This window comes from Crocodylus porosus, unplaced genomic scaffold (genome assembly GCF_001723895.1).
Source record: "Crocodylus porosus isolate Cpor-Errol unplaced genomic scaffold, CroPor_comp1, whole genome shotgun sequence".
Classification (NCBI taxonomy): Eukaryota; Metazoa; Chordata; order Crocodylia; family Crocodylidae; genus Crocodylus; species Crocodylus porosus.
This window is the reverse complement of record NW_017728931.1, coordinates 15655345-15680439: the sequence shown is the minus strand read 5'-3', so window position 1 is coordinate 15680439 and position 25095 is coordinate 15655345. Positions and strand designations below refer to the sequence as shown.

Sequence of the window (25095 nt, the reverse complement as noted above, 5' to 3'; positions counted from 1 at the left end):
TCACCTAGGGATGAATTTTTCTCTTCCGAACCTTATTTGGGGGAAGCCTGCTGCTGCTGACAACTGCTGCATGAATCAAGTCACCCTGGACCTTGCCCCGTTGCATTCACTTGCAGTATAGGCTATGGATGTAGTCAGTAAATGAAACACCATGATGACTGTGAATTTACTAACCATAATTGAAGCTTATGCTGTGTGTGTAAGCTTGCATAGATTGAAGTGTTCAACCTATAATCAACATGGGGAAAGAAGAATAAAGTGTGTTGGTCAAGGCCATCACTAATTGGCCAGACCAGGTTTGTATAATTGCTTTTTGAAAAGCACTGATACTAGTTAAAGGTAATGGATGTCATACCTTGATGCTATTATCTTGATGAAAAAAACGGAAATATGTGTAACTAGTTAGAATTCTGTTGAATGGCAGCATGTTCTTGTTCACTGAATATAGTAGGTTGGAAATGTAGAATCATTTTTTGCCAGCCTTGTATGATTTCAAGGAGCCTGTGCCAAATCACAGCAGTGTGGCTCAAGCAGAAAGTCCCAGAAGCTTGTTTCTGAGTGACCACAGAGCAAACCTTTGCAGATGTAACAACTAGCCTTGTCAGCAAAGGAAAGAAAGCAATTAACACATCCAGCAGAAAGCCTGAAAGAAGACATTATAAAAGAAGGCCTTGATATAGATGATCCAAATATAGTAGGGCTATGCAACTTGCGGCCCATGGGCTGCACACAGCCCATGAGGAGTTGATTTGCAACCTTTGGGCTCCTGTCCTGTTCCTGCTCCCTCCACCCCCTCTGCTGCTGCAGCTGGGGTCTCCAGGCTTCTCCTTTCTCCTCTGGCTTCTACTTCCTGCCCTTGGGTGCGGGGAGGGCAGTGCAGCCCATGGGCGCTAGTGGGGTACTGATAGCATGGTGGAGGGACTGTGTGGTGTGTGGCCCTTGACCACTTGGGAATTGGTCAGACCTGAATCATATCATAATTTTAACTTTAGTTTACAGATAGTAGTAGTAGTGGTTGGTGTAACCAAATGTATTGGATGTAGTTTTAAAGTTTCTTAGGTAAGTTGTAGAAACAGAGCAACTTTGTCAATGAAAAACATAAACTAAGTTGAAAAGTATTATGACCAGCAGCATTTTATCATGGTGAAAGAAGGAGCTGCGAAATCATCCTTTTTCTAGCTGTAACTTTTATAAGGCCATGAAAGAACTGCTTCAATTCAGTTCCAAAAGTTTCAGTGAAACTAATTTGAGTAAAACCTATCAGATGATGTATATTAGAATATTAAAACAAACCATCTATCATCTTCTCCTTTCATATGGCTGATGTAGATATAGAACAGCACTATAATTTTACATTTAGGTGGTTGAGCTAGACAGTTGCATCAGGAGCAACAGTGTATTACTGTGATAGCTCCTTCATATTTGTGGATTGGGCATTGAGTTTTTATGTTCTGTGGTCTGTTCTGGGTGACCAGTCACACACTGGAAAGTGTTTAAGTTTCCATTTGTGCCTCAAGTATCCATATCTCCCATGATTTGTACAGATACAATTTAGAGTTGCCCATGAGCGTTGCAGGAGAGCAAAGCCAGGTACCTTCTGTGTTGGATCTGTCACAAGATGTTTATTCAGGACTTCCTGTGAACTCCATTTGATTTTTTCCAAGCTTCATCAGGATTGGAGTCGCATTGAAAGTTAAAGCACCTGGATCCAGAAGGACTTGTGCCCCTTTAGGCGATGGTGAGGGGCATTGTTGAGGTCCTGGTAGATGGGAAGATGTTTGTTTTCTTTAATTTGCTCAAGTTCCTGAAGAGTTGGTGCCTTGTGATAAATGCATGTTTGACATGCAACAGCACAGGCAGCCAAAGTATTGGGGCCAACTTATGGGTTCCAGTGATGCATCACATTGCAGAGTTTAATTCACAAGTAAACTGCTTCTGGTCCATATGTGGTGCACAGTACTTAGCTATAGAGTATGCATGGGCCAGTACCAATGCTCATAATGCTGATGTTTCCCAGCTTGTGCTTGCCAATTTCTGTTCCAAATTGACCCCTATCTTTGTCTTGGCAGCTACTTTCTTCAGGTGGTCATGGAAGGTTAATGTGCAGTCCAGCCCCACTCCAAGATAAGACGGAGTAGGGTCATGCTGCACAGTGGTGCCACAGAAAATTACCTTCAGAGTGTGCTTAGCGTTCCTGTTATCAAGATGGAATGCAGTGATTGTTGTTTTGTGGAGATTTGGCTTGAGTCTCCATTTTTTTTAAATATTCTTCAATGGTATTCAGGTCCTCATTCAAGGTGGACCTGATGTCATTGAAGGTGGCTGCTTGTGCTGCTAAAGCAAGGTCATTTGCATATACAAATTTACATGATTTTTTTGGTGGCATCTCACTTGCATATACATTCAGGAGCATTGGTGCAAGTACTGAACTTGTGGCCTCCCATTGGTGAACTAGGGTGAGCTGATTTCATCACTCAGCTGGGCACATAGCCACCTACTGCTCAGCATTATTTATATCAAGTGTAGTGTTTGGTGGCACAGTATAATCTTTGCAAGCTTCAGCACCAGAGCTTTCTTCCAGATGGAGTCATAGACTGATGACAGGTCTACAAAGGCTGCTCTGGTCTTGCTTTTTTCCATCTATAAATATGAGGTATAGATGGGAGAGAAAATTGGAGGACTCTGCAAATTAGAGAAGACCCACTGCCATTTTGTGCACTAGATAGATGCAAGTGTTTTATTCTTTTGCTTCCGGGGTGTGAAAATAAGAAGTCAGGCTGTAAGTCTGTCCCTTGTTAGGCTGTAAGTCTGTCTCTTGTCTCTCTGTTGACCTAGGTGATGATGATAAAGGGAATTGTAACTGTACTTTACTTTTGTGTCTAATAGGTACTCATTAAGGGAACTGAGCTGTATCCTAATTCTGTGTCTAAGCTTACAAAGAAGTCCTGATCATAGACTACCATAATTTTAATTCTCTAAATACCAAACAGTCCCGTGGTTTTTAGTAACACCAAGCCAATCCCAGGCAAAGTTGCCAAAAATTACTACCACAACAAACAGTGGGTACTACTGCAATTTTTCTGGTCAGTGGGATGTAGCTTTTCTTTAAAGTCCTGATAAATCTTGAGACCATGGACTTGAAAAGGGTAACATATCAGTCGTTTAAGTAACTTCTGAATTTTCTATCTTTTGAGCTTTGTGCAGCAAACTTCCTTCATATAAGCAGTCCAATTTTAATTGGCACTAGAAAAGAACATGCCACAAAACAGTGTTTTAAAATATTTGTTTCTAGTAAAATATCCAGTTCATAAGGATACTTACTAGGAATGACCTGTGTAGCACATGGAGAGCATTTGTGTTTGTGCCAGTCCTAAACATCTACTGATTTTAAGACCATACACTAGAGCAAGCAGCCAGGACAGTATCAGCAATAGTAGTGGTAGTGATGGTGATATTGGACTTGCTCATTTGAGAATATGCGGTTACTGCAATGTAGTGTGATCAATTGCATGATGCCTTATTAAAGGTATTATACTACACTGGATGGGAGTGCAGGCACCGTAGAGGACAGAATTGCAATTCAAAATATTCTTAATAAAAACAGTTTGAATAAACAGGATAAAATTTAGTAAGGACAAGTGTGAGGTGTTGGGATGGAACAATCATGCAAAAGTGAAAAATGAGGAGTGATTGGTCAGGTTGCAGAAAAGGATCTGGGAGCTATAGTGAATCACATGTTGAATACAAGTAACTGTGTAATATTGTTGCAAAAAAAAGAAAGTGTAATAGCATTCTGGGATGCATTAATAGGAGTATTGTATGCAAGCTCTAAAAAGTGATTTTTCATTTCTACTTAGCACTGGTGGGATTGTACCTGGAGTATTGATCTAGGTTTGGGTATCACATTTCAAGACGGACATGGACAAATTGGAAAGCATCCAGCGGAGAGCAATAAAAATGATGAATGGTCTTGAAAATATGATTGGAAGAACCTGGATTATGTAGTTTAGAGATGGGGAAAACTGAGGGAGATTGGGGAATATTTTTCAAATACGAAAGGATTGTTCTAAAGGTGATGCTTATTTGTTTTGTGTATGGGGTATAGGCTTAAATTACAAGGGAGATTTAGGTTGACTATTAGCAGTTGTCAATGTTACAATGTCCTCATAGAATTTTTCAAATATGGGTCGCTTTTTTTAGATTTTATTATATGACTGGGGGACAAAGCCATGATACGATTATCAGTGGATGGTCATAAAAAACCTGACCATTTCATTAGTTACTCAGGAAGATGTTGGCCACAGCCTCTAAGTTTCGAAACTTCTAAATCAGTGCATATGGATAACTTTCATCCAAGAGCTGGCAGGGGAGATTTCTGAGCTTAATTTTCAATAACTTCTTGAACATCAGGGAACTTCAAAAAGCTTGGGAGAAGTTTAACATTGGGCCAATATGTGAAAAGGGTAAATGAAATAACTAGGTGGTAATGTGAACATCAGTGTAATATTTGCCCCAAGCAAACAACTTACCAAGGACTGGGGAGGATTCTCCATCACTGGAGAATTTTGGAATGAACTTCAAATGCTTTTCTAAAAAACTGATTCCAGTTTGAGCAGGAATTAGTTCAAGGAAGTCCTCATGCCTGAGACAGGCAATCAGATTGGTTCTTTTGGGCCTTAGGCTCTATAACAAGGCTCAGGTACTCTACATAACATATTATAGAATGAATGATAATATAATGGATAATTCACCACAGCCCTTTTCAAGGTTTGATGTTAAGATGATGTGACCATAATTACACAAGACGTCCCATTTACCAGTTTTTTAAATGTTGGCACTGCACTGACTTTGCTGGTATTCTGTAACTTTGCCAATATTCAGTGAGATGAGGTTATATGGAGCACTGATAGTATGGCCTCATTTATAGATTAGATGTCCAGTTTGAGTGGCTGGGAGTCATGTGCTGCATAGACCACTCACCACACCATATGGGCCCTTGCTCCCCACTATGTGGTGTGGGCAGCCTCTCTCGGTTCACAGCAGTATTTCCACATCATGTGGCAGCCATCGATCCTCCTGAATCCCCGTACCATGGACTTCCTCAGCCTTGCAGGCCATGCCATCCAACCTTGCCTTGCCCTGCCCTAGGACAGCCATTTGGACAGCCCTGGACAAGATGATAATGCGTCTCCTCTGGCCTTTCTAAACTAAATTACTGCATAACACAAATCATAGACCTTTGTGTCCTTGGGTGACCCAGCTAGAAATGGGTATTCATTCATTCTGACTGAGTAGAGGGCAAGTAGATGCAGGGCACACTGCTCCCCTGTGGGCCACTGGCTGCAGAAACTGGCATGCTTTAACCATACCAACATGGTAGGCTACTGGGTTCAGACCTTTTGAATATTTTGATATTTATACTATAAAAAAATTACAGTGACACAATAAAAGGAAGATGTATTTAAATGATGGTAATTGAAGTATGTATTTTTTTTTTTTGCAAAATATCTGCTATTTCTGCTTGATTTATTGTGAAATGTAACAAAATGATAGGAGTTCATGTTATTTCTCAGCCTACAAAGTGATCCAGGACTCCTCAGGATTGTGTATAAAATTGGCTGAATCTGTATGTAGTTGGCAAATATGCCATGCACACACAAATGTTGTACTGGTATTAGCTGGAGGAGTCTCTTGACAAGATTCTTGTATTGTCACTTTTGGTGTTACAGAAATGGCTTTAAACTAGGTTTTTTCCTGCTAAGTGGAAGGTGATTTTGATAGAAATATAAATCAATCTGGAGCAAGAAGATGACTAGTAAGGAGGGAAATAGTTTTAACATGCATCTGTTTTGCCAGGGAATTTGAAAACAGTCAAAGAAAGCTTTAATTCCCTGCATCAGCTAGCTATGTAGATGGATAAATAGATATCGTGTGGCTTCTTTTTTTTTCCTTTTTTTAAGTGTTATTTAGAAGCTGAAGCATGAATCTTATCTGTTTGCCTAGTGGCAGTTGATCATCACCTTTGTGGTACGTTGTTTGATTGGACATAGAGTGAATGAGAGGGGCTCTTCTTACTACTATGGCAGGCTTCCAGCGTGGTCTGTCTGTTTTACAGTACAGCTTAAATGCTAGGAATGTGTACCACTAGCCATTGCTAAAATATTTTGGGTACATGCAGTCCCCCAGCTTCCCTGTTCTTGGTAACCTGTTTTCCCTGTTCTTTCCAGCTAGCCGTGACATTCTCCACATATTCTGAATCTCAGAACTAGTTGAAGCACCTCAAGTGTCAAATATTCTTTGGGTCCCAAGCTGTATTCATATGTCTAGTTGGGTACTTCCCTACTGAGAAATAGGGCTGGCTGCCTGGAAAACAAGAATTCTGTTTAGAAGGGGAAAAAATGAGGTTTTGGAACTTTTCCTTTCTCATCAGAACACAACTGAGCCTTTTATTAATTTTTTAAAATGCAGATATTGACTCCTGCACCCCAGAACAGCTAATAGCCAAATAGTTAGGGCTTGTTTCACCTGACATGTGGAAGACCTAGCTTCAAGTGTCTGCTCTGCTGATGCAGTTCCGGCATTTGACCCTTGGACTCTTGCATCCCATGTGAATGCCTGAACCACTAAACCAGAGAATGATGTCTCTTCCCTTCTCATTTGGTTCTGAGAAACCTTTCCCAGGAACATTTAATCAAAATCAGTATCTTTTTAAATAGCTTTGTTTTCAGTGAATTGGCATTGTCAAATAGAGAGAAACCATTTTGTTAAAGGAACTTTACAATCAGCTTTCTTCAGGAGCCAACGTACAATCTGTGTTTGCTTTCCATTCGCAACTTACTCGATCCAAATTCTGTACTAGAAGCAGGGCCTTTTTAGTGGGAAGTTCAGAAACTGGGCCAAAATTTTAAATAGTAGCTACTCTTTTTTGGACTTTAAAATGGGTTTGATTGCTCAGAAAATCTTGAGCCTCTCCTCTAAAATTAAGTCATCTAAAAATTGGGTGCTCAGATTACTAGTCTTATTTAGGATATGTTGGTCTTGGAAACCCTGTTCTCTCTTAGCATACCCCTTTTGAGATCAAAGTGTTGATTTCTCTTCTCTGTAGTGGAAAGATGACTTAGCATAAACACCTGCTTTCTTGAAGCATGGCTACTGATTTGCTGTAAAAGAACGTGCAGTGAATGAAGTGTTACTGTTTATAGCACAGTACTTAGCAAGATTTAAAAAAAACCCAGCTAATTGCTTTCTTGACGATGGAAATTCTGAAGTTATAGTCCAAGAGGTCACTGCTTTGCGTATTTAACATTGTGCTCACCTCTGAATTTTATTTATAAGTCTGGAGATTGATCTGGGTTAAATTTATTTATCATAGTACACATTTCCAAGTTGAGTACAGAAGGCTAGAAAATACTTCCCTTTCCACATCATCACAAACAGCATCCTCAAAATGATTTACAGTCTGCTCTTTTTATTGTTACCTCAAAAATTTGTTCTGGATTATATTTCAACCAGTGAATTTTATAAAGAAAATCTATCTGAACCATTAACTTCTCAGTTCTCCTCAGCCTGTGATTTCATGGGTGTGAATTGGAGGTCTTTTTATTATATTTTAACTTCCTTTTTATTGCTTTTCACATTATGGAACCCAGAGCCAAGGTTCTTAAATACATAATATAAGCCTAAGGACCTTAAACAAATATGTGAACTTATTGAAGCCCTTTTCCTGGTTGTTTTCACAAGTTCTCACAGAGGGCTTGAAAATTCACCCAAATACCCAAAAGTAATTTTAAATTTCAATATCTTAGCTAGCTTATGGTTTCTAATCTGCTTGTGTGAGAGTAATAATTAATGTAAAAATAATTAGTCAATAGCATCAATTATTTAGCTGTTTGCTGCCAGGACCTGATTCCATAGGGAAGAATTATTTGTTCCTTTGTAAACCCCCGGCAAGACAAGTTCGGGTCTTGGGATGTTCTTATCATAGAAGACTGGGTTTAAAAGATCCAGCAAAGCACTAAAAAGTACTTTGTTTCATGGCTAGTCTTCATTCTTTTTTAAGGTTTAGTTATGCATGTTCTTTGCCAGAGTATGGTGAAGGGTGACTCTCTCAAAGTCAATAGAAGATTTGCCATTAATATAATTGAAGCCAAGGTTTTAAGCCCATGCAGTTCTGTCCAGGACATTAGAGATTTTGACTATCATTGTGTTAACTTGGATTTTAATAACAAGTTTTTACTTCTTCTCTGTCCCTGGCCCACCCTGTTCTAATGTAATTGGCCCAGGAAGTGTAACTGTAGTGACACCGGGTTGGCAAGTCAGAAATCTTTTTTTATACTGTATGCCTTAAGGTAAGAGAATACTGTTGTTTAGGTAGAGCTAGTTTAGTAGTTAGTTATCTGTTCTGGTAAATTTATCTTCATTTCTGATTGAAGGGAGGGCAGTATAGCACCTTAGAGACTAACTGGTTCAAAGAGGCATGAGCTTTCATAGGCAACTGTATACTTTGTAAGATACTCTGAATGGAGTAGCAGCCAATGATCTGCAAAATAGATTTGACTTTTCCCAGTTTTTGTCAAATGATTTTTAAATCATGTGTTGGCAAGTATTCAATCTGAACTTTCCTTTGTTTCAAATGAGCATGATGTTCTCATGGAATTGTTTCCATTTCCTTCTGGATGTACTCACAATTCTCCATTTGAAATTGTTGTTGTTTTTAAGTTGATGGGTATATTATATTTCTATAAATCTTTAATAGCTAATGCAGTGCGTCTACCACTCATGATTTTTGTTTTCCTCCTTCCTATAGTCTTCATATGACTGTTATAGGACAGTCAAGTTTTGAGTCCTGAATTTAAAATTGATTGTCCTTAATATTTCTCAGGCTTTGGAGCAGTTGTTTAGCAGTCCAATTCATTCAGTTTATTCCCCTCTCTTCTAGGGCTTCTCAGTGGGCAGACCTCACCTACAAGCACCAAACTGGAGAAACTGGACTCTCAGCAAGTGCTACAGCTGTGCCTCCGGTACCAGGATCATCTTCACCAGTGCGCAGAAGCTGTTGCTTTTGATCAGAATGCTTTAGTGAAACGAATTAAAGAGGTATGCCGTATAGAGGGGTGCAGTCTTCTGCCAGGGAGAGAGATAAAAATGGGTCCATTGAAAGAGCATGGAATATGGACCAAGTTAACCACTCATGTGGTTAAATACTTAGCTTAAATACTTGGAACGATCGCTTAAGATTCCTTTAAAATAAGAACCTAAAGGGAAATGGTATATGAGAGAGAGATGTTGGTAAATTGAGTATGTTCTTGGCTTACACAGTGGGCCCCCCTAGCTATTTATTATCAGTACATCTGTTTATGCCATCTTCGATGATTCCCTTTTCTACACGGAAGGAATACCTTTGTTACCATCAGTGCCATAAAGAAGCATGAAAGAGGTGACCTGGGAGCCTTTTAAAAGTACCCCTTTTATCTAAAACAGTAGAATTACCTAACTCTTTGTTTTTTTGGATTGGTATTGTAAAGATTCAGAAAAAAGAAAGGAAACTGTATTTGTTGCTCGTTCACCTTTTCTTGTGACAGGGAGAAGCTAGTATTCCTTTCATGTATTTCTGCAAAAGTACCTGGAAGAGCATTCCCAGTTGCCTCCACTGAAGGTCCTTGCCCTTTAAGAGAAGCATGGAAAACAAGTTATCTTCAGGAACCAGAGCCACTTGTGGAAATGAAACCGTCAGGTGGAGAAGTGAACCAGGCAGCTTGAGTATGTGGGGAAAATGGGGTGAAAAGCAGCATAGGCCTTGGAGGAGGTGAGATGAGAAACCTCTAGAGAGGAGTAAGGTAGAGAGGAACAAGAACCAGTAAGAGGAGGAAATGTTCAAAGTGGGTGCTCCGTTCCCAACAGTGAGAGTTGTAGTTACCCAGTTCTCATGAAAATCTGGGTGCTTACCTCGATGCTGTAATTAGGAGCTGAATTTCTGTCATCCATTTCTGAGCATCTTGGCTGCTAGTTTTACTGTCTCTTCCATCTACTTTTTTTCCCTTTTTTCTTAAGTATGAAATCTTCTCTTGCTGCTGAAAGAATTGGTGACCTTTTGCATTTAAAGACAAAGGAAGTATAAGACCGTTACATGAGGGTAGATCATGGGACTGGCATTCTGCTTCTGGTGTACAGCTCTTGCTGGTCCACAAAAGCTAGTGCTGCCTTATAAGTACAGTGCATGTGCGTGGCAGTTCTTAAATCACATTTTCCCACTCATTATGTGTTGTTTTTTTGGAGTGGCAAATTCTCACATGCATCTTCTTTTTCCCCAGCGCCTTTACACTTCAACTTTCAAAATGGCTCAGTTTGTGGAGCACTAAAACAAACTTTATAGAGTAGTCCAGGTGTAAGGGAGATGTGGACATCTGGGTAGCCCACCTGGTGGTAGGGAGCCTGCTTACTCACTCAAGTGGCATGTTGCCCCCAGCTGCCCAGAAGTTGGATAGCCCTATCCTAACCTGAAGAATAGAGGAAAACACTTGCCAATATAGTATTTGTCAAGCATTGCAGAGACTCATTAAACTCACAGAATGTAGCATTAATTTTTACCTGCTTTCCATAAATGATGACCTTTTTTCCAGTGCACCCTAGAGTTTAAGTCCCATGTGATGAGCTGAATAATATGATTCATGAGCTGTTTTGAGGAACCGCTGTGTCTTTGTCTTGCTAAGTCCAAAATGACATGGGAGCCATAAATTCTTCTTTTTGCTTTGGCACATCAAGAACTGAAGCCAGCTATTACACAAGATGTAAAGAAATCTGCAGATGTTAGTGACTCAGTTCACATAAATTCAGAAATTATTTTAATTGCCAACTTAATGACAGGGTAGTGCATTTATCTAAATAAATTTGGTAATTCTTTTGTCTATTTTCATGAGAGTGTAAGTATCAACATAATTTAAAGGAACAGTGTGAATGGCTTCTGCTACAATCTTGCTTCCTCTAGTTGGCCTTACTTTTTGTAGGAGACATGACAGAAACATCACAGTTTAATGACTGTGATACCTTCATTTGGCTCATCAATTTATGAGTTTACTTTGTGAACATAAATAATATGCTGGTTTGGGTGGCTGTCTGTCTAGGTAAAAAACAAAAACAAAATGTTTGGCCATAAAAGACATAGCCATAGTTGTAGAAGTACAGCTTCTGATAGAGATGTAGAATAGTCTGTCTGCAAAGGGTGGCAGCAGCAGTCCCATAATACAAGGAGACAGTCTTTCAGTAAATATGGAAATCATTGGTGAGTTTGTATCTGTAGAGGCATTTCTACAGCCTATAAGAATGTTTGCACTAAAGGAGTTGTACAAAATTGACAATTGAAGTAGGGTAACTTTTGTGTGACAATAAGGTTCAGGGACTTGTCTACACAGAAGTTTCACCAATTCAGTTTAAATCCCTTTTAAAAATTCATTTTAATTAAACTGGTGCAAAAGGCTGTGTGGACACTCTTATGTTTGCTTTTAAACTAGTGGTTTCAATCTTTTTTTAATTTTGTGGACCCCTACAAAAATTTTGAAAGGAGGTACAGACCCCTTTTGAAACTTCAAATAGAGGTGCAGATCCCTTTGAATTGTAAATGTGGGCATTTACACACTTTTGATTGATCATAGTTATCTTTCATGGACCCCTTAGACATAGTCTTGAGATGCCCAGGGGTCCATGGATCACAGGTTGAAAACAACTATTCTAAATCAGGCTAACTTCAGTTGAGCTTATTTCAGCCTTACTGGTAGTGATCTAACTAAACTTTCCTGAAGACTAATTTCAAACTAATGCAACTTCTGTCTGTGTGTGTGTACGGCCTAAGAAAATATTGTATTAAATGTTACAGATCCTTTCACCAATATATATATAGATGTGTGTGTGTGTATGTGTTTTTAAAGAGGACTTTGCACAACAAAACAATCCAAATTTATGCAACTCTTGCCCTGTCTATGCTAACTCAAAGCCCTGTTTAAAATCCTACTACTGACTAGTGTATTTAAAACCTGACTGATTTGCTATTAAGAGGTGCACAGATAAAGATATTTTTGGGCCAATACCGATGGCCAATTGTTGACCAGCCATACCGACCAATACTGATCCAATTGCTGATATGTAGCCCAGCAACATGGAGAGCAGCATCTGTCTGGAAAGTGTTGAGGGGAAGCGGGAGGGGAGGCCAGATCAAGGCCCCCGTGGTGAGCGAGGGAGTGGGGCTGGTGCAGGGGCAGGTGCTGCCCAGCTGGGGTAGAGCACAGGACAGAGCTACAAGTGGCTCGTCTCGGGGGTGTGAGGTGGGGCAGCTCCTGCCACTGCATGCATCCCCTAGGGAGTCATGGGGGGCACATGCCCCCCTGGATTTGTGTGTGGGGTGAAGGTGGGCTGCTGCTGCAGGTTGGGACCGGAGGCTGCATCAGGCTCTTCCTAGTGTGTGTGGCGGGGGGTTAACTGGGGCTACACTTGGGTGGGGAGGGAGGTCATGGCACTGGGAGGGGGGGTTATAAGGTGGCTACAGCCACCCCAAAATTCACCATAGCCCCTCCTCTCAGTCCGCCACCTGCCCTGCCTTGCTCAGCCCAGGCACAGCCCCAGACCAGCCCCCACAGCAGGGAGCAGCTTGGCACAGCGGCTGCAGCAGCCCACCCTCGTCCCACGCACACATCTGGGGGGGCCTCCCATGGGGGTGCATGCTATGAAAGGAGCCATTCCCCTGCACCCCCAGACAAGCTGCAGCTCCGTCCTATGCCCCACCCTGGCTGTGCACTGCCTTCCCCTTCCTCTGCCTCAGCCCTCCCTCCTTCACCACAGGGACCTCAATTTGCTGCCTCCCCCTTCCTTCCCCACCCCACCCCACCCCATCCCAGAGACTTACTGGCTGGATGCTGCTCTCCACACTGCCGGACTGCGCTCCTGGCCATGTGCATGCAGCAACTGTGCACATGGCATTTGTCAGCAACATTATCAGCCAAAACAGGCTAATTGCTGATAATGTTGATTTTGTTTTTCATTGCCAGTATGATATGGACCAATGTATCAGTGTACCTCTAATAGCCAGGGACATTACTTCTTTCAGTTTGGCTTAAAAATTTGAGCCCTGTTTTCTTTTAAAAACAAAACAATAATGTTCCTGTTCAGTGTTATTTCAGCTTTCTCTCATGTATGAATTATTGACAGCTGAATCTCCATCTGTCAGAATATTGCTTTTATTCAACATTTCTTATCACAGGATTGCTAAATCACACTGCTGACATTTTTTCTTCTTGTTAAAGAACACGAGAAAAAATAAGTGTGGGGGGGGGGTGCAAGAGAGATCGAGACTATATTGGTGCATTGTTTATGGCACCTAACTATCTGCCAGCTTTGTATAAAAATGTCTTGGGTGTAGGTTTCTCTCAGTACATCTGTCCTCTGAATCCTGTATTGTGTAGGATGAAAACTGACAGCTTGTTGGATTAATCATACTCTGGGCATACTGTTCAGATAAATTGGAAGCCGATGGGAGAAGCTTATGTGATGACAGTGATGTGGAACCCAAGTGGATTTCTTTATGTATATCTGTGCTAGGGGCAAAAAAGAGGTGGGTAGGTTGGTGTGCATACTCACACATCTGTGTTCATGAAAGAGAGAACAATTCAGTAGCTACCATATTGTAAAATCTTCAAGTTGACAGGACAAATTGTAGTTTAACCTTTTTTTAGCAGTTTAAGGGGAACCTCATCTGTTGGGGTATCCCCTATGAGAGTTAGATGCATTTTAGAAATAGGTGAAGTCACCCCTGTGTACAGAGTTCCCCGTGATCTGCTAAATGTAAGGTAAAGCAACAACTTATCTGTATATATTAGAATACTTCAAAATCCTGTGGGTAAAAAATTTGCCTTTTAGAATGAGCCGACGCTAGAGAGAGAAATTCCATATGTATTCTTCCTTACCCATTTCTGTAGTAAGGAAAGCTGAAGTCTAGAGATCTGGGTAAAAGGCTAGAAACCTGAAATTCTGTCAAGTCTATTCCCAGCTCTGCCACTGACTGATTCCCTGGACTTGTAAGGATTACCGGCAGTCTGGTTTTCCTCAGATGCTGTGCCTCAGTCTTTGAAAGTCCATAAAATGTAAGTTTTAAAATGTTCCTGATTTTTTCACTACATGCTTAGCTTTCTCTGCAAATTCAAGTTCTTCCGAACAGTACAATTTCAGCATTCAAAATCACTAGTCACATGTGAGAATCTTGGACTGGCTTCTTTCCAAAGAGGCAAAAAAAGGTCTAAAAGCAAGTAACTACAGATTCCTATTTTAAAGAAGCTTCATGATATTTGGAATAGTTGATCTGACTGCTAGTTTGGAAGGAGTTGATGAAACTATTAAGTGTGCCCCCTTTGAAAAACAAAATGTAATTTCTATACACAGGTGGTATAAAATTAACAACTTGAGCTTGTAGTAAAAGCATACATATGACTATAATGTACATCTGTAGCTGCCATAAACAAGCCCAGAATGGTGATAACTTCCAGAACAAAGAATTTAACTAAAATCCAAAAAGCAGTGAGAAAATATTGACCTGGACCAGTGATTCTCAGTCAGGGTGATGTGCAATTTTAGCACAGTTAGCTATGCAAACACCTACATGATTCACAACAAAACCCAACATATTTCAAATAGAAATCCATAGCGTCAAAAACATTCTGACCTGTTGTGGTCTTTCTGAGATCTTTGCAACACAAGAATTGCTCTATTATTTTTCTGAAGTAAAAAATCAAATGCAAGGAAAGAGCTGGTATTTTCCAAGAGGAGTCTTGAGTCTAAGGGTCGAGAACCTCTGACAGACCTTACACAGTAGTGAAACATTGTTACAATTAAGACCAATATAAAATAAATATATGTAATAGACAATAAAGTTAATTTTAACGTGACCTTCTAGATTTTTAACCATTGTCATGGAGTGATGAGTAGGTTAGTAGTTTGTTAGCTATAAAGAAGTTAATAAAGAAGTAATTGGTTTACCAGCTAGCTGATCATGAGTTATATTTGTTATATTTGACTTGAATATTCTCCATGGCAACACCATATTTTATTGATTTAGTAGTCCAGAATGGGGCGTGCATGGATTTTTACCAGTCCATTGCAAGTAGTAGTTGGAATGTTTTCAGCTGGTGCATAGTAAAGTATCAGTGTGCATATTCTTAAAATTTGTAAGCAACTTGCAATAGCTTTTGTAGTTCTATAGTTGCCTAGCTTGAATCCAGATATATTTCATATAGTAAAAGTAGTTCATAATATATTTGAACATCTCCATTTCATTTACATCTAGAATTTATTTCTATACATGTCCAAACAGGTCTGAAAAGTAAAGCTGACCTTAAATACCTTCATAGATCTTGTGGAAAACTTTGAAAAGTTTTCATAACTTGTTCAAATAATGTGCTGTATATATTTATAATAAATAATGACAGCTTAACTTGTACTGTGTATTGGTTTCTCCAATCCTGATTTAACAAAACTCTACAAAAATACGTATTTTGTTTGGGGGGGTATATCAATTTATAAATTCCATTTTGCTTTTGTGAGTTTCAGTTTCCATTTCAGCTGCAACTTATTTTTATGTCTTTCCTTTCATCATTCATTTTATAGTGAAAACTTGAATCTTGGTGGGGAGACAGTCTGATGAATCTGTGACAAAATGCCCAAAGGCCATTTCCATTGACTGGCTCTCATCTAAAGAAACGTGCTTGCTACTGGCAGGATGATTGACCTTAAATAGCTCTCTGTCCAAAAACTGATGGAGGGTTGGTTGGTGGCAGTGTTGTAGGTATAATAAGGTTGTCCAAGTTGTTTGTTGGTTGGTGACTTCCACCGTGGCCCATCTGCAGTCCTGCGACTATCTCGGACACGATATGTTTAAACTTAGAGGCTAAGTGCAGGCATTCAAAAGCCGGAGCCTGAATTGATTCACTCTTTGCAGGTTAGTCCAATCTGCATAGGTTAAACTGATTTGCAAGTGAATAAGCATTCACTTTTGATTCCAGAAATGTAGGCACATGCCTGCAGTGGCTCAGGCCAGAAGCCAGGGGAAGCAAGCCCTCCCTTCCCTTCTGCAGTGGCTGGGTGGGGGAAAGCTGAGCTGAGGGAAAGGGCATAGCCAGGCCCCAGGTGGCCTGAGTATGATTCGGGAGGGGTTTAAACCCCCATCATAGTCTGTAGGGACCCCAGCTGCGGTGTGCCTAGAGGGGGAGGGAGGAAGCAACCCCCACTCCCTAAGAATTGTAAATCTTGTGTTTTGTCAGAGTTAAAGTGTGTGTATAAGAAATTCCTGTCTTAAACCTAAGTATCTTATTCAACTGGCACGTTGTTACACCCTTCAGAAACTAGAGCTCCATCTGTTAGACAATCTCTGGAGTAGGGAATGTTTTCAAGCAGCAAGGCTATTGCACTGTTGTGGTCTAGATAGCCAAAGTGTAGACTCCCATTGCCCAGGAGTGGGGAGTGTGCTTGCTAGCATGGTTTAGGAGACCTAGAGCTCGATCACTGCTCAGATCCCAGGGGCATAGAAACATGTGGGATTCATCATTTGGATCTAATCACTAGTGCTTGTCCAGAGAGCAGAGTGAGATGGCTAATGGGTGATGGTACGGCATGTACTTTTAGTGGCATTGCTGAACTGTCCCCTTAAGCACTGTTGTCATTGACTACAGTTTTCCCAATTACCATTGATGGTGACTCTGTATTCCATAGTATCAAAAAGTCAGACATTTATTTTCCATAAATATAGAAAACTGCTGAATCTAGTTTCTTTTACTAAACTGGATTCAGCAGAAATGCAGGTACATATGTCAAGATGAGGCTTCCTCCATGGCCTAATTTAGGCCTGAAGCCAGGAAAATAATTTCCTTAAGTTCCAAAGTACTTCCCTGTCCATAGATCTCACTTTAGTATAAAAGTGCATCTCTTGAAAGAGGCAGCCTTAGAGGATTGAAAACATGCCTATTAATCAAAGCCAGACAAATGTGGAAGTAAAGGTGGGATTGCTTTGGACTGAACGTCTTAAGAGTCATTTTGCAAGGCAGTGTTAACTTCCAGTATTGACTTTCAAACAAAATTTAGCTGTTTGCTTCACAAGCTGAAATTAGCAGAAGGCCAGATCCCAGGGAATGTGTCTTGGGTATATAGTGTTTCTGAAATGCAGAAGAACTTGGTTTGAAATGTCACTTTTCTGTTTTCAGGATATTTAATGCTATGTTGCTATGCCTGTCATAAAAGCATATTAAAGAACATAATGTTCTGATAGGAATTCAGTGCATTAAATAAATTCTTCCAAGGCTTGGAGTTATGAAATTGATGAGAACCGTGGCAGTCGATCAGGTTTTGTGTTTCACATTACTGCTCTGATGAAGTGTTATATTTATAAAGAATGGAATTTACTGAGCAGGCACCAGCTTACAGAAAGAAATGTTTAATATTGTTAGATTGGAAGTTAGCATCATGCTCGTCAGTTAATTTCGCTTTTTTTCCCCACTTCCTTTTATCCAAATAGGCTGGTAGGTAGAATCCCAGAGTGTGAGAAGGCAGGTTACTTAGAATCACAGAAAAGCAGGGCTGGAAGACATCTCTGGAGGTCATTTAGTCAAAACCCCTGCCTGAGGCAGGCTCATCCCTATCCATATCATCCCATACAAATCCTTTTTACATCGTCAACCCTGTCACACAACTGACCTGCCACAGGTAAAGCAGGGGGGCAGCAGTGGTCAGCATCTTACCCAGCAAGAATCACATTTGAAAACATACCTGCGTTCACAAGGTGTAACTGTGACAGGAGCACTGAGGTGTCCTGTGCCTCAGATAAGTAAATAGCTGCCAATCAGCAGGGCAGTGCAGCTGTGGGTTGCTATAGCAACCAGCCAGTCAGGTGACCGGAAAGGGGCAGGGCCGGGCCCTTTGTAACAGCTCAGGCCTGGGCCCAGCAGCCGTTCCCTTCTGGAAGCCGCAGGAGCAGGAGCTCTGCGGCAGAGCTGAGTGGCCTGAGTTGGTGGTGGCAGCCTTACCTTGCTGACCGGCTGCGATGACGCCAGGGATGAGAACACCCTAAAGGAAGGTAGGGTTGGGAGCCCTAGAGGGGCTCAGAGTTTGCATTACGAGCGAGAAGGCTCTTTGTTGGTTTCGTTACAGCCATTTGGGCTCGGCTTGTGTTATAGTTACTGGAGGACCAGGTGAGGCTGTAGGGGTGAGAGGAGGCCTCACGGGAGCTCCCCAATAACCTGGGGGTCCCGAGTGCCCAGTAGTGGCACAGTCAGCAGTGCCAGTGGGGCACTACTGTTTGCGCCAGAGAGGCGCGGTGTTGCGCCGGAGAGGTGCGGTGTGCGGGGTTTTGGACCCCAGCCCGTAAGGGCGGTGTTTTGCCCAGTGGGGCAAACGACCCAGAGGAGGGTCAAGGGGCCAGGCACGGCTGCGGCCACCTGAGCCCCAAGCGTGAGGAGCGCAGTTTAGGCCCCAGAGAGGGCGAGGCCCCAGAAGGGGCAACGAGAGCGCATGAAGAGCGCAGCATAGGCCCAGAAGGGGGCAACGGCCGCGGAGAGCGTGGCAGAGGCCCCAGAGAGGGCGAGGCCCCAGAGGGGCAGTGAGCGCCCGTGAAGAGCGCGGCGTAGGCCCAGAAGGGGGCAACAGCCGCGGAGAGCGCGGCAGAGGCCCCAGAGAGGGCGAGACCCCAGAGGGGCAGCGAGTGCACGTGAAGAGCGCGGCGTAGGCCCAGAAGGGGGCAACGGCCGCGGAGAGCGCGTCGTAGGTCCCAGAGTGGGGCAGCGGGCTGAGTAGTAGCCCAAGAGTGTAACAGGCCCAGGGGCGCCAGTAACAGGGCAGCGGCTACGGGCCAGGCCCAGGGGCGCAAGGTGGGTGACGAGCCCGGGGTGCCAGAGGGGGCGCCAGAGGGCAGGGGACCACACAACATCCCGGGGAACAGCTGCGAGGCTTGGGGTGTGCTAAAGGGGAGGTTTGGAGGCACGCATAGCCCTTAAGGCAGGGGTGCACAGAGGTACCCCATATGGAGTAGGGGCAGAAACATATGTACCGTTCACCCGGGGGATAAAGGCAGCCTCCCATCTAAACTTATTTATTATCAAAGTCATGGCGGGCGAGAATCGGAGGGTGCTGAATTACCTGAAGTGACGGTAGGGGGCGCTAGGGAGTACATGGCTGCTCCTAGGCCCCACTCCCTCACAGTAACCTTTTTATTAATGTCAAGAATGTATTAGGTAGAGCCTGGGTACGCTGCCAACATGCCTTCATTGTGTTTAACAAGATAGTCTAGCTGGTATTAAGGGCTGAGAGAATCCAACCAGCATTACTTCCACATGTGACAGACTGATATTTGAGCTTTATCCTCTGATGTATTAATTTATTGTGTGACTTCATTTCTTTGTAGGTCCCCTTCACCTCTGTTCCTAGCACACTTGTGACCGGCTGGCCTGCCCAGCTTACTTCTGTCTCTCCTGAATGATCCCTGTTTGGGAAAGCAACTAGATTAGTTTTGGTGGAATAGCTTTTTCAGGTTATTTTCCCCATATAGAAGAGCCCTTAACCAAACAAGAACTTCCAACAAGTAGCTCAAACAAGAATAAAAGGCAGCAAACACTTCCTTGGAGTCACTAAAATCTTAACGGATGTGAGTCTGAATTCACATGTGGAGCAGATCAAATGAGCTGTAAAAAAAAAAAACAAAAAAACCCCCCAACAAAACAAAACCCAAAAACAAAAAACCCCCAAAAACCAACAACAACAACAAAACTCCCAAATCAAACCAAAACAAAAAGAACCACCCCTCTCCCCCAAATGTAGGTACAGTCCCTGAATTTGTGTTTCCATAATGTATTTCCAGCAGGGACAGGTTACTAATGCCATTTGTGAAACCTCATCTGGGAACACTGCTTACAGCTCTGGTAGCCTGTACTTGGAAAAGCAGAGTTCAAACAAGAACAGCTGCAAAGAAGTTTTGCTGGGATGACCAGGGGCCTCTTACAACAACCTCTCTTCAGGAGAGGAGTCTAGAATAGCTAGGCTTGTTTAGTTCAAGAAAGCTAAGGTGGGGAAGGAGCCATTATTTGGTCTCCTTAAGTATATTGGAGGGAGATTGACACGCTTCTTCCTCCTTGGTGTTTACTGTGTCACAAGCAGCTTCTAAAATACAGTGTTGGCACACAAACAAATGGGCATGAATCAACTGTGGAAATTAGGAGGAGGTTTATAACCACTGGAGCTGTGTGGTTCCAGGAACAGTCTCCCCATCAGCGGTGTGTGTGTGTGTGTGTAAACGACTTTGCTTATTTTCAGATGAAGGTTGTTATTCCGAGTGGGATTATAAAATACAATTGCTTTAGGCAGAAGGACATTGGATTTTGACCCAGGAGACCCCTTCTGGTTCTCTGTTCCAGTAAGGAGATGCCATCTTTACACAGTTATCTTCCAGATAGTTTCAGAGTGACAGCATACTTCAAGACTGCTGAACTTTTTCCATTGTTCCCTATCTTCAGTATGTAATGCTTTGCCTGTGGGCCTTGTTCGGCTGAAATTTTCAAGGTGCTAATCCTCCCCATAAGTGATTTCCCCCCTGCCCCTTGGAAAATATGAGCAAGGAACAACTCTGCTGCACTTTATCCTAAGTGAAAAATTATTTGTAATCTCTTTTTCTCTCTCTTCTTTTATAAGAAGATGTCTACTGCTGCAGTATTTGTGAAGGCAGTAGGATTTGGCAAGGCAGATGACCCTCACTGAAAATGATTCAAAGATAACCGCTGGCCAAATTGTCTTCCTTTTAAAGAACAGCAGTCTCGTAAAATGGAGTTTTATAAGAGGGTGTGCACTTGAATTAAGTGCATTCGTCTCCTATACACTGGTTAAGGTTTTTTTCAAAAGTAGGCTCCCAAAGTTAGGCTTCTGAATTCTGGGTTAAGTGCTGTTGCAGAAGTGGCCTTTGAGAGGCAGAAGGTGCTCCATATATTCAAAAAATTTGGCTGCTCAAGACACAAACATACCTTTAGATGCTCAAGTCTAGGCACCCATTTTTTTAAAACATTGGCTGCTTTTATCTCTTGAAATGCCTAATATACAGAATCCCAGAAGTGTGTTTTTTCTGAACTTATACTAGCAGCCCCTTAACTGGCACTTTCACGTAAATCAGATGTGATTTGTCTAGATGATTTCATGCTAGAAACATAGCAAAATTACCCCCTTTTTCAGTGTAAATAATTTTTCTCCGCCTCCCTTTATGAATGTAAGGGTTTTTTTGTTAACATTTGCATGAGACTTGCATGGATATAAAAAGGTCTCCTCTTAGTAATTACGTGACTTGTTGTGAGTGATTATCTCTGAGGGCCCGTATAAAAAGCTGAATAGAATATAGCACAGTGTGTAGCGGCAAATGCTTATGACGCTTGACACAGTCCAACTTACTGTATCCTCCTGGACTACTCTAGTATACTGGGAGAGAAACGGGAATTACTTGGAGCCCCCAGCACGGTACAGATGCTGCCATTTGGATGTTCTAAAGGCATATGTAAAAAATTTCTGTGACAGGGGTTCAGCAAATGTAGCTTGAATTCGTGCATCCAGAGCCAGGTAAGCTTCGAAAAAGATGGCATGGTGATCTGCATGATGGGCAAGCACAGTGGTTGCTAGTATATGCAAGGCCCAGCGCATGGAGCAGTGATGTTTATTCAAAAAGTGGTAGATGTTTAAGGCCAAAAGAGGACCATTAGAGTCTCCCTGCTAACTGACCCCATGGACAGTTTCCCCGGTAGTCTAGGTGCAAACTGAAAGCTAACCACTTGCTTTTCAAATTCCTCTGCTTTGTTTTACCTTTTGGGGCTTGAAATAACTGGTCATGCCTTGTGCATTTATTTTGGGGTGGAAATTAAAAGGCGTCCATTGAGCCGTCTAAAAGAGGCCTGGTTTTCAGGTGAGAGTAAAGCAGAGTGCAGCCCTTCCTGAGAGCCAAGTAAGTTCCTTTAGGTTCAGTCCCCACTCCTCCCGTCCTGTCCTATCCCTTTCCGTCCCCCCAAAAAGAATCCCAGAGTCATGAATCGCTTTCAGAATTAGTCTCTCCCTCCTTTGTGTGATATCTTAAAGGCTTGCTGTGGTCTTGGGCTAGTTTGCTGTAGAAATACGTGCCTTTTAAGTTTTATGATGTTTCAGGTGTCCTCATTGGGAGCTTTCAGAAGGCTGTATTGTATGTGTGAGTGGAAGTGTAGGTTTCAGAAACTGCCAGACTGTTCAGGCTCCAAAATGAAGGCAGGATGGATACACCACCTTCAAAGGCTGTTGTCCTGGATATGAAGGTGTTTTCTTGTATTGAAGAGTGATTCTCCCAATCTGTATGTGCTCTTTCCTGATGAAACGATCAATCCAGAGAGAGTGAATCTCTCAAAACAAAACAAAACAAAACAAAACAAAATAAAAACAAACCAGCAAAAAACCCTATAATGACCAGTAACCCAAATGACATTGAGATTCTTCTGCTGTAGAAGGATGTAGAAACACATTAAAATTCCTTTCTTAAAAGGACGAAGGGACAGAGGATGAGAGCTTGCTCCCTTTAGCTATGCCATGCTCAACCTTTGCTCAGCCTCATTCAAAGTAGGCAACTTGCAGGCCAAATGAGGGGTGCAGGGTCAGTTTGCAGACCGGATCAAACCCCATGTGCTAGAATTGTGCCCCACCACTTGTCTGTGCTGGGATTGGATTCCAAGGCCCTGTGCTGCCTCCATCTGGACATCCAGCTCTGGAGGCCTCTCACCAACCCCACATGCCAGGATTGAGCCATGCACTGCCCTGCATGCCTGATCTAGTGGGTCTGCATAGAGCCCCACGGGCTGGATGACACAGTACCTAGGACTGGATCTGGCCTGTAGACTGGGGATTGAACACCCCTGAGATATATGCTTCCTTGACTTACATTATGTCTAAACCTTTAAGAGAGTGGCAAAGTTCAGCATCTCATTTTTAGCAGATTTGTCTTGGTCTAATTGAAAAGAAAAGAAGCAGCTGTCAGCTCCTGGGAGTGAAGATGTGGATAACAACTGCCTGAAAACTTAATGATATTGACTTTGACAGCATATTTTCAGTAAATACCTCTTAACTTTTTAAAAAGAAAACAGTGATCTTTATAAGAAACATCTCATTTAAAAGCTTAACTGCTTTTTTTTAAATCAAAGTCACAAAGGTTGTTGTACAGATAGAAAAACAACTTGCATAAAACTCCACTTTGATAGAAATTAGTCATTTTGACATGTTGGAAATGCAGATCTGAAATTTATAGTAAAGGGAAGCTTTAATGGTAAATAACACTTATGGGTATTGTAGTCTATAGCATTCCAGCTGGGGCTGGGAATGTTTTGGATGAGTAATATGTCATCATCATAGAATCAGGAAGTGGGGGAATTGGAGGCTGTATTTTTATAACAGAACTGTTTGGTAAGTTGACATCAGAGGTTCTGTAAGTTAGCACTGGGCTGTCCAAAATGAATGAGTGTTTTTCCTGCAACCATTTAATTAAAGACAGGCAGGGGCTTTTTCATTTATTTTGTAGAGGCTCATTGCTTCAGAACAGAAGTTCTTTAAGGACACCAAAATTAAATTTCACTGCCTTTGTGCCCCCTTGGACATGTTAAGACTGCATTTTACTTGCTGAAGTTAGGCAAAGGGCTAGTGTTTTTAAAATGGCTCAGCATTTTATGGTGCTGCATGTATGGCAGTCCCTAGTTATTTAGAGCTTTTTACAGGTCAAAACCAATGCTGTACCTTTTCATTTCTACCCAAAAACTAATAGGCAGAGAACATAGGTGCCCTAGTATGTGCACTCCAATTCCTATTTGAGTGAATAGTCATTTCATAACTAGTTTCACTCTGTGATTGCTGTTAAGGTGTAACTTCATGTCAGGCATAGCCATACACCTGGAAAACGTTAGTTTTTGTTAAATCAATCAAATGAACATCCAGTGAAGTGGAGAAAATGTACTGACAAAATTAGTTCCTTGACATTGAGTGTGGTTGCATATGAAACAGATTAGCACTAGGCAGGGGTAGGAATGGCAGAGGATATAAATGCTTTAGAAAAGTGGATACTGAGATACTATTTGAACTCTTCATGATGACAAATTTTGTTAACTTCCATGTTTCCGCAACAAGGGGGGAAAAGCTTGGGTTTTTTTCCAACTTACTTTTGTCACTCATAAGTATAAACACAATATGTGATATACTTTCTTAAGAGTTTTAAAACCTTAAGGGACTATCTGCTGCCCAGAGCAGAATACCAGGGAGGGAGTTGGTTATTTTGGATAGGAGCCTAGTGATGATTCACTTCTCACAGATCTCCAGGGAAGTGTTAGCCTCTTAATTTCACCAGGATACGTACAAACCTCAAAGTTATTATCTGGCACTTGAACTGGCAACCAGTTTTACCATGTGTAAATAATTATTACACTGTCTGTCTCAATAGTACCCTGCAGTGGTGACTTGGGCAGATTATCTGTATAGTGTATTAGAAAGTATTGCTTCTCATTAGTCTGAAAAGTGTTGGCTTTTTTTTTAATTTGATCTCTAAGTTGTTCTTACCTTCAACTTCGCTCTTAGCCATTGTCATAAAGACAAGAATAAGAATTGTGCATAGCAGGTTTTAACATTAGTAGACAGGAGTTGTCCACAACAAAATCTTCTGTGGGAATTATATTTAATCATGCAACAGTAGGAACAGGTCTCTTTTCATGTTGGTTGTATTTAAGCTGTATAGTGAAGCTTAGTAGATTGACTTTTATTAGTAAATGTTTTGGATGGGGAATCCAGGAAAAAGATGACAAAGCTGAGATGGAAATACAAAGTGCTCGAGCGAGGGACTAACAATTGAGAGATGGGGGAGAGGGGGGGAACGCGACTAGGTTACATATGATACAATGTTAGCCAACTAAGCCCGGGGGTGGGGGGATGGGGAGGTGGAGGTCGTAATGCTGAGAGAGAAAGGAGATAGATACACATATACCCGTTACAGTGGTCCGCAATGTTGGAGGAAGTGGCTCGGAGAGAGCATCTCAGTCCATAAAGTCCGAT

General features: G+C 41.9%; 1 protein-coding gene across 1 annotated transcript in view; it reads left to right on the top strand.

Annotated features, from left to right (window-relative positions):
* Positions 1-25095, top strand: part of BORCS5 (BLOC-1 related complex subunit 5) — a 125422-nt gene that overhangs the window by 83464 nt on the left and 16863 nt on the right. The window contains exon 3 of the mRNA XM_019544259.1: positions 8939-9096. Within this exon, the coding sequence (XP_019399804.1) occupies positions 8939-9096 (158 nt within the window). The remainder of the gene's footprint in view (positions 1-8938; positions 9097-25095) is intronic.